The sequence below is a fragment of the Necator americanus genome, chromosome X, assembly GCF_031761385.1.
Source record: "Necator americanus strain Aroian chromosome X, whole genome shotgun sequence".
NCBI lineage: Eukaryota > Metazoa > Nematoda > Chromadorea > Rhabditida > Ancylostomatidae > Necator > Necator americanus.
Window position 1 is genome coordinate 32,871,128 of NC_087376.1, and position 10,279 is coordinate 32,881,406.

The window sequence follows — 10,279 nt, forward strand, 5'->3', positions numbered from 1 at the left end:
GAGCTTGGAAATCAGAGACATACGAAATCTAGTCCCCTCAGGTTATCTGAGTGAAATTCACTGTTCTTTCAAAAATCGCGAAAGTTAAATAGCACGACATATTAATCCAGAAATAATTCTCTATAAATGCCGGTAAATCTCCACTTTCAGAACCATACTATGGTAATTCATGGAGTTCTTCGATGACTGATGGTCGAAGGTTTTTTTCAACACCCGTTACCTCAAACCTTTAGTGTTTCTGACTTAAAAATACTACTACTGGATAGCGAGGATGTCGACGCCTTCCGCTCGCACTGGTGACTGAGAGATGAACCTCAAACTTCTCCTTGCGACACCAACAAATATTCCAGGATAACATGTACCTCAGTGGTGTTGTGTGAGACTTTCCATAAGGATAGCAGTGCATACCTCACGCAGAGGCTTTGGAACCCTCCCACGTTCCTCTTGGTTGTTCTGGTCTTCATCTACCACATCTGCACCGTACATCTCACGGGTGTGGTATCGAGAAGCAACACACAAAAACACAACATATAGAAGAGCGAAACCAAACATCAACTACACTGTTGTGAGCGATGATGAAGGAAGTCACAAAGCGAGAAAACTTGGAATATTGCCTCAGGCGATGATCACGTTTTTTTTTACAAATCGCGTAAAAGCCTTTTAAAGCGTTTGATAAAGACAAGATCGTCGAAAATCCACGCCACAAATAATTTTTCACCAAAATCTTGTTGGCTTAACAAGGAAACATAGATCCACTCTAAGTCTTCTGGAAGAGAACACCTGGAGACTAATGGTCGAGTTTCTTCTTTTCTGACGTATGGAATTGGACCAAACACTTGAACCATTACAAGCGGCTTCTACAGTTCACAAATATTTCCAGAGATGAGATTGAAAACTTTTCAAAATCCTTAATGGATTACCGATATTGCCGTATTTTCTGGAATTAGGTTGCTATAGCATGAGCGTTCTTTTTGTAACGAAATTAGAAGGAAGCAAAAAGCAATGAGTTTTCCGGAATGATGGAAGAATGTTGTGAAAAAATAAAGGGAATTATGTTTTAGTTCAAAAACGCTTTATTTGTCTTTTTTTTTGAACTAAAGAACGTATTGAGTACCTCATTATTAGTGATTTCAAGATTTGATACATTATCATCCAGAAATGCGTTCACATCCATGCTATCTCCACGTAATTATGGAAGAACAAAGGCAGATGCGTTTTCCAACCGCAATTCCTGCCCTTAATATGCAAGTGCTGGTAAACAAAAAAATAATTAAGTTGAGTTAAAGTGAATTGTAAACAGCGAGGAACTATCGTACCTCACTTCTTCTTGTTAGAGCAGTGAGGGATCGTGACTCAACACATTTTATGCACATTTCGAATGAGTGCGTGTGAGACCTCACACGTTTTTGGTTGCTGCTGGGATACTCCAGAATGTTGTCCTCCAACCTCGAGAATAATATAAGCAAAAGAATGTTTACTTCTTTTTACTTATTTTATTTCATTTATTGGCATTCTATCGATTTGTGTTCAGCCATTTTTCGATGATTTCATTTTGTGTCATTTCTTGGATGAAAAAAAAAATATAAGCAGTATTGTTATTGCCATTCTCGTGCCGTTTCGCCTCATCCGAGAATTGTCCGTGAAAGTCATCGAATCAGTCCCTCCCCTCTGGAATCAAATGCAATGTTAATGTTAACGTATTCGTACATCCTCCTATGAAGGAATTCTTTCCATCATGCATAAAATGATATGTGCAATGATCTACACTTCCTAGGAAATTCCGGAAAGTCTACTCCATTTTGGATCCAACAGATAAAGGAAAAAGTGGTTATAAATGAACTAAATGTTCTGCTGCTTTCCAGTAGCTCTGCTTCCATTATTAGACCTTCTTTTCCAGAACTTTATACTTATCTCGCATACTCTCTTCTCCCGTTTTCTGCTATTCTGGGATAAAATCAATAATTAATTCTCGAGAAAAAAATCACCGAGCTTGTTCCTGTAAATACAATACTTTTTTGTTTCATTTTTTCTGTTTGTTGTCTTTTTTGTTTGTTTTTTTTTAAGGTTTTTATTCACGAAAACTATCAGAAACAATAATAAAATATTTGTTTAAAAACGTTTTTTTATGTTACTCGCTTAACAAATTCAAAATAAAACTTTAAAAATATTTTGTTTGCTAGATCTCAAGTCTTAGAACTATAATCTTGCCATTACTGGTATTTACTCTAGTATTACTATCTACTATGATCTCCTACATATGATAGTCTCATTTTTGCTTTCTTATGGCGTGAGAGTATTCTAGAATCTACTACAATATGCTCAAATAATTGAAACCGATTTTTTCTGATTTTTCTGGATGTAACTATCTGCATTAGTTGTGTGCTCACTCAAAAGAAGTGCTAGAAATCGACGAACAGTGGATTGCAACATTTTTTCTAGGAATAATTTTGGAAATTGTCAGGATCAAAAGAACTTCCAGAAGTGGAACCGTTTTTCTATGTAAATAGAATTGAAAACAATATCAAAAATAATTGTTTGCATCGCAAAACAGAAGAAAAAAACAGAGATGATTGTTTATATCCCATAAAAAATAACACTTTATGTAAAAAATGAAAAATACAGTAAGCACTCATACAATTAATTCAATTATTTAAATGATTTTTTTTGTTATTTTGCAATGTTTGAGAAAAATGTCATTTGGAAGTAATAAGAATAATTTTTAAAGGTCACACGAGCAGAAAAAAAAACCACAAAAAAAAGAACTAGAACGTTTCCTGGCATAATTTTCCAAGGAAACACACTTATTTTGTCATTCTGTAAATGTTACCCTCATTTTCGTGTTATTCATTCAATAATTTAGGACTATGTACGCTTAATTCCACAATTAAAACCTGAAATATGAGGTAGTTCGAGATTAAGAGCGTATGGAAACGACGATCCGGAACCCTCACTCAAATTTCATCACTGGAAAAAACTGAATTACTCCAGCAATTTAAACAAAGATAATTACCTAAGGCGTAATTTCGTCTTTTTTCCTTCTCAGCAAAATTCGAATTCACCAATTATAACGGTTTATTTGCCTAACTTTTTAAAAATTGGTATAGTTCGATAATAATTTATTAAATCTTAGTTTCCACATCCTCTTTCTCTCTTTTTTAGTATTTCATTTCTTATCCCTGCACTACTTCATGTCCTTTGAGTAAGTAACTCCATTGGGACCATCTTAATTATTTTTGAGCAACGTTCTTTGTTAGCGCGGAAATAGATCTAATCAATATAAGACACATACGGACATTCAAATTTCAATGAAATTCTAGGCACATAAGTTTTGAGTCAATTGAGGTTACCTAATTTTTTTTTGAGTAAAATGAGTTACAATTCATGAATCACCATTAATTTATGTCTCTGGTTTTATTTTTACATTCACTTACATGTATCCAAAGCTGATAAGATTCATCTTCATAGTTTTATTCCCTTTTTCCCATTCTTAAAATCATACCATCATATCTTTTCAATCCATGAATCCTTAATTTTTGAAAAATTCGGCAAGAAAATGGACTTCGGAATATAAGTAAGTAGAATAATATTATAGCAGAATAATATAATATCTTTGTTGTACAAATGTACAATCATTAATATATGTATTTATATTTTTTCATATAATCTGAATATATTAATGCTATGTTAGAATAACATTTAGGATGAAAGGATTCCATTGAATGAGGTAAACGTTACGTCGTTACTTGTTTTTCCGGATGTCTGGGGCATTTCTCCGCGATTCTTTCCACTTCCTCAAATGATATTTTATTGTGATTGCATTCAAATGAAGAGTAATTACGAATTGTATTTGATTAATTAAAATGATAACCTTTTCTCAATTTTTTTGAACTAATTACAACTTTTCTCAATCATTGTTGTCGCCCTAAAGAAAACCCACAACTAATATTATAGTATTTTTTCTGGATAAAATCGATCTGCATCTTTGAGATTCGAACATGTAAACACTTTTAGACGATGAAAAGTTCTAAGAAAAAGGAATAACACTTTAGAAAACAGGAAAATTTTATCGAAATCTTCCAGGAATTAATTTTTCCTCTTTCTTTCTTTGTTTGAAGATCATTTTTACAACGAAACTTGTGATTTCAGGGAGTTACTAGTTAGCAATTAATATATGTTTTAGTAAAATCAGTAAAAGGACATTCTATACATATATTTATCGTTGATTATGTGCCATTCTGCCATTTTCAAGTCCTCACATCCATAATCACTACCGTTGATTCCAACAATTAAAAACGAATTCCGAACGGATAGACAAGTGACGGACAATTTCAAGAAAAGCCATTGTTGAAAGATTACTTCTGCAAATGTTCATATATACTCTTTTCTCTCTTTCCTCTTCTCTTTCTATTCACTTTTTTATTGGAAAATTCCTGGATGAGCATGCTAGAATCCTTGCATATTTCTATTCAAAAATTCCAGGCGATATTGGAGCGATGTTTACCGAACGTATTGTAATCCTAATTCTATTTGCTGCAATTCTTGTAGTAGCAGATCAACTTGCGAAAGAAAAGGTGGGTTCTGGAATGTTATAAAAATTTTATTTAGTAATTAGTTGATCAAAAACACTTCCTTGATGAAGATTCAAATGAATCAAAAAACGATTTGAACATAACAACTTGTTTATCTTTAAAAAATTTGAATTTCATCAAATCAAATTATTAAAATATCAAATTCCGCAACAATCACCTGTATATACCATAACCTACTATCGAAATCCTACTTATTCTTCTCTTTCACTTCTGAAAAAGGACGTTATTTTTTTTTCGTAAGATTAAAATATTTAGTATGCTGGACTTCAATGCATGAATGAATTGAATGTTGTCCAGAGGGAATTTTTTCTGCTGATTAACCCGGTTTCCCTTCATTTTTGCAGCTGCTACATTTTTTTTATGACAGCAGAAAATGAAAAATGAATGAAAATGAACAATGAAAATGAAATGAACAGCTGAAAATTTCGTTACACTTTCTTGCATTTTTTTTTCAAAAATTGTTTTGTAACTTGAATCTTCAAATTTTTTAACGCACTCACAACTGACTTTTTTCATACTGTTGTCGGTGGCAATTTCTTTTAACGATATATGTGATTGCTTATTTTATTGCCTCGCTCTTTGAGTCTTTGTCGAGTGTGGGTGGCTGACGGATATTCTCAGACAGATGTCTCACGAATATCGCCGCAGTAAAGAAAGAAAGCATATCTTGCGAACCCGTGCAATCTTTATTTAACAACAATTCATCATCGATAAGAAATGAAACGGAAGATTTTCAACAAAAACAATGACGCTAAACTATATAAAATTGATTTTATTCAATTTTTTTTCTTCTGATTGGTCACATTCCGATCGATATTGGTCATCGTTCTGGAATTTGAAGATGAAATACTAGTAAATGGTAATAAAATAATAATACATAATAATACTGCTATTTACTTACTAAATGCTTATTTATATTATTTTGTTTTAAATATTATATTATTATTATTTTATTATTTATTATTTTAAAATTATTATATTATTTTAAATTATTATATTTTTAGATTGTTTTTCAATATTATATATTACTTCAATATTTTAATTTTATTTTATTATTACCATATTCTCTCAAAAATAAGCCTACTTTAACTTGTTTTCAATTTTGTTTCTGTCCTACTTTTATTTATTACAATTACAATAAACAATAAACAATTACTCACAGCACTTCAAATACTCGCTATGAGAGAAATGCAGGAATTTTGTATCTGACAATAAAATACGACCAGAAAACAACAATTAAGGAAACAGTATTGATTGATCATCCAAAAGTCGTATTTCCCTCAAAAACATCTAATATTGATGTTTTAGATGATTAGATCCAGAATGCGACGATGTGCACGTCAATTCAGTCTTGCCATGAATTTCCAATGTCGTGGAATAACAGCGGAAGAATGTGAACCATTCAGAGAACTTTTCGGTGAGTTTTATTCAATGAATCGATACGTATGTTTCGCTCATCGGTCTTCTAATGTTCTTTTAGGCTTGGAAACTTCAAATGTATCGCTTCGAGAACATTTAGTTGAGAAAAAATGTTGCGAACGTCGATGCTCATTGCAAGTTTTACGGTCATTATGTTGTTTCGAATAGCGAACCGAAATTAAATTCCACACAACGCATTCCTGAATTCAGTATCCGTCAATTAATTCCCGTTTCTTCTTTTCATATCCACATCGCGGATCACTCTAATAAAGCTTCAATTGTTTTTTTTTTACCTTGAAAAATTTGAACAAATAGAATGAAGTGGTTCTCACGTCGTTACGTTGATCTGAAAGGGGATACTTCGGATTCGAATGGATCACTTAAACTATTATTTCAGTGCTTCTTCCATAATATAATTAGAAATTAAGGATTTTTGATTAGATGTACATATTATGGATCGTTAATGGAAAGTACAGCCGGTTCAGAATTCGCAGAATTACCATATGTGACGTACATTCTAAGTGTTTCACTAAAAATAGAGAGCGAGGATCTTCTTTTTTTTTCTTGGAAAAAATATTCTCACAAAATCCACTACATTTCTAGGTGTGATTATTGTAGTATCAATTTCATTAATAAGATTTAATTAATTAATAAGCGCTTATTAGTGACTCTAGCAACTACTTTCGTTTACCACAAATCGTTTTTAACAAACCATACCTCATTCATATGTTTATATTGATTTTACAAGAACTTATCCGAATGAAGAAATGCAAAAATATTAAATATTAAGGATATTTCATTTGAAACAAAACTAGAAAGACTTCCCCAATCTTAAATACATTCATTAAATATAAATTGATTTGTGTGTTGAAAAAGAAAGAATTCGCATAACATTTATAGAAACGAGAACGTTTACAAAATCAGGAATATGAGAGACGGAAATGTTTAGGCGACTTCGATTTCTTCTCCAGCATCAATCGATCCGTTCAGCTAAAATAATATATTTAAAATAATTATTTAAAATTTCATCGAAATAATCCAAATCACCTCAGCTGGCTCATCCTCAAAATCTTTTTCTGGCAACTGTAGAGGAATTGGTTCAATTGGAGGCCTAGCAGCTTCACCTTCAGCACGGACTTGCTCCACGTACTTCGGTGGTTCCATGTTTTTACTGTAATAACAAAGTTAGGATCACGAATCCGAAATCCAGAAATATTTTTCGTGACTCTTACCGAAGTTGTTCAAGTTCTTCGTTCTCCTTACGACCCCAATCACTAGGCGGACGAGCGGTTCCGTGAGCAATAGTCGGAGGCTTAGGGACCACCGGCTTCTCGAACATCCATCGACGATCACCGTACGATCTACATGTGTGGGCGTTCATTACTGGTTATAATCCAGAAAAAAAAAACCACAAAAGGACAACGAAAAGCACCTTCTATCGGTTTGACGATCGAATTTCGATGCGGTTGTGACCTTTGGAGGATGACGAGACGAGGCGGCTTCCTCTGGATCAAGTCCTTTCTGTAGCGCCTTATTACGAGCAACTTGTCGTTGACGTTCGTTCAGTTCTTTGACCTGGAAAAGCAGCTTTTCCAGTGATTTTTTATTATCATTTGAACATGGCTGAGGAACATTTTAACTCATTTTAACTCACATCATACTCCTGTCTCTCATGACGTTTCTCCAAGTCGTATTTCTCGGCTTCCAACTTGGCGATACGTGAGTGAAGAACTTTGATCCTCTCTTTCAGATCATTTGGAAGAAGTCCGGAAACATCTACGGAGCGACAAACAGCAGCCAGGAAAGCGTTCTTTGCTTCTTCTTGTTGTTCTTTGTTGAGGACATCCTTGTTCTTGCTCTAAAATGTGGACAATTAGAAAATTTGAGCTATGCAACATAAAAATGGGGGAAAAAATAGAAATATCGTCCATGGATCGGTTCCACATACCTGACCAAGGTTACCGAATTGAGCGGCTTGATCACTTTTTGTGACGGTGAAGTTTCTGCCACCACCTTGTTGAGCGCTTGCAGCAGCAAACGATCCGGCCATCATTTGCTGACGACGAAGTCGTTCCTCATTTTTACGGTTCTTCTCCGCTTCAGCTTTTGCTTTGCGTTCATCCTTTAATCCATCATATTTTTTCAACTTTTCAAATAATCAAATACAATCACGATTTCCGAATTTCAATACCTCCTCCTTTCTTCTACGTTCCTCATCCTGTCGACGACGTTCAGCAAATTGCCTCTCGTCCTCCTCACGTTCAGCACGTCTCTTCTCCTGCTTTTCTTTGAGTTCACGAAGTTCTTGTTCCATCTTCTCCTTCTCAACCACACGGCGTTGTTCGTAATCGAGCATTTTTAGTGCTTCCTCTTCCTCATGACGTTTCTTCGCAGCCTGGAAGGAAAATCCAGTCAAAACGGTAACGGTGAATTCCTGAAATTTCACTCACAAGCATGGCCGCTTCGGCTTCCGTCATCTCAGCAGGAGCCTTCTTCTCCTCTTGTGGTGGTGGTCTGCTTCTAGGTCTAAAAGAAAAAAAAAACAATTTTAAAGGTTAAAAAAAAATTCGTGGGTAACTATTTCGCCTACTTCTCTTCCTCAGCTGGCTGCTCTTCTTCTTGTCTGAAATTTGACCTTTTAATTTATTTTCATTAGAAGAAAAGTAACATTTTTACTTGTTTACTTACGCTGGTTCCTCATCAGCACCTTCTTCTACTTCCTCTTCCTCTTCAAGCTCCTCCTCTTCCTCAGAGCTTAAATAGAAATAATAAGAATTCAATGAAGCTTTGGAATTGAAAAGAAGAAAAAAAAAACTCACTACACTTCCTCGTCTTCAGACATTGTTCGAGAGCTTAAAAAAATTGTATATTTACAAAATTTTTCAAAGCATGGTAAAAAAATCGTTCATAATCTTACAGAGTAAGGATTAATCGAATTAACTGTTCGAGTTCTAAACCATTTCCAAAAGAGAAAAGCAGAAAAAAACAACAACGATAAAAACGAAGAACAAAAGATGAGTGAAGAAAATAAGGTCAGGTGGATGTGTTGGATGAGGGGAATGTGATCCTGACCGACCACGAGCAAATGGACTCTACGGAGAGCGGGAGGGCTCGATTCAACAGTGTAAAATCCTCGCAAACTCATCGCGTAGGCGCCGCCATACAATGCGAAACGATGCCACATCATTACACATCCATTGGGTTGCACTAATCCACGACATCTAGGATCTATACTCTGGGATCAGCAATACGAAACTAATGAATTCTAGTCGCTACTTTTTTAAGCGTATTGACCATTTTTTTCCAGTGGATTTATAACAGAATCGTATCCAGAGAACAAGGAAAACAGTGTATTTCAAGTATTACTAGTACTTTCATAAGATTAGTTACCAGATAAAAATAAACAAATAAACAAATCCACAAATAAGAAGAGGATATCATCTCTATGGAATATATCAGGTTACCTGGATATTTTCAGCAATTAATGGAAGAGAACTCAAAGGAACTCTGTAGTAAAGCTTCTCTAATCCTCAAATCATAATGAAAATGTTCCTTAATATCCTTGAGACCGTTATCCTGTAAAGTAAAACAACTTAAAACAAAAATACAATCATTTCAAAACAGCTGCTGTGATACCTATTAGAGAAAAACGAACGATATGCTGTTGGTAGCGTCGATGAAGGCGAATGACTCAAATGAAATGAAATCCTAGTACATTTTCCGGATAATCACATTACTACTTAATTTATCAAATATACAGTCATTTTAAAGCGCCTGCTAAAACTGAAGCTGAAACCTATTAGGGAAAAAAAAGGAAAGATACGCTCTTGCAAGCATCGATGAAGGCGAACAACTCCTGCTGGATCCTAGGATATTTTTCTGGATAATCACAGTACTGTTTTACCTAGCAGATATATACAATCATTTTAAAACATCAGCCTTCGACATCCATAAGTCCAGCTACTACCTTTAAATTATCATACCAAAAATCTGGATTTAATTGAAAAAGACTTCCACTAAGGTCTAATTACATCATTTTCCACTGCTTAAGAAGCAATCCGTTCGAAAAAATAATTATTGGAGAAAAAAATTGACCATCCTTCAGGATATAATGCTAATTTCAGTAAAAGCATCCTATGTCCACAGATTATTCATTCTTTTCGGAGGAAATCACTTTGGCACCTTTAATGACATAAGAATCTTCCCAGAAATATCTCCTCAGGATTCAAAACAACAAAATAAAAATCAAAAATCTTCATTCTAATATAATA

The 10,279-nt window shown here is 34.2% G+C and overlaps 2 protein-coding genes across 3 annotated transcripts; one reads left to right on the forward strand and one right to left on the reverse strand.

Annotated features, from left to right (window-relative positions):
* Positions 1 to 4,493: 4,493 nt before the first annotated feature.
* Positions 4,494 to 6,176, forward strand: RB195_026172 (uncharacterized protein; the record flags this gene model as incomplete). 2 transcript variants are annotated; one of them, XM_064214607.1, is made up of 3 exons in its annotated part: positions 4,494 to 4,571; positions 5,898 to 6,006; positions 6,070 to 6,176. In XM_064214607.1, the coding sequence occupies 3 exons, from the start codon at positions 4,494 to 4,496 to the stop codon at positions 6,174 to 6,176; spliced, it is 294 nt and encodes a 97-aa protein (XP_064070488.1). The 2 variants fall into 2 exon arrangements, with proteins under 2 accessions (XP_064070488.1, XP_064070489.1); XM_064214608.1 differs by lacking the exon at positions 4,494 to 4,571 and adding an exon at positions 5,446 to 5,448.
* Positions 6,177 to 6,953: 777 nt separating this feature from the next.
* RB195_026173 (uncharacterized protein) lies at positions 6,954 to 10,267 on the reverse strand (the record flags this gene model as incomplete). The annotated part of the gene is made up of 11 exons (XM_064214609.1): positions 6,954 to 6,998; positions 7,056 to 7,179; positions 7,241 to 7,369; positions 7,441 to 7,583; positions 7,663 to 7,866; positions 7,957 to 8,130; positions 8,200 to 8,403; positions 8,459 to 8,534; positions 8,599 to 8,631; positions 8,697 to 8,762; positions 8,828 to 8,850. The coding sequence occupies 11 exons, from the start codon at positions 8,848 to 8,850 to the stop codon at positions 6,954 to 6,956; spliced, it is 1,221 nt and encodes a 406-aa protein (XP_064070490.1).
* Between the last annotated feature and the right edge of the window lie 12 nt (positions 10,268 to 10,279).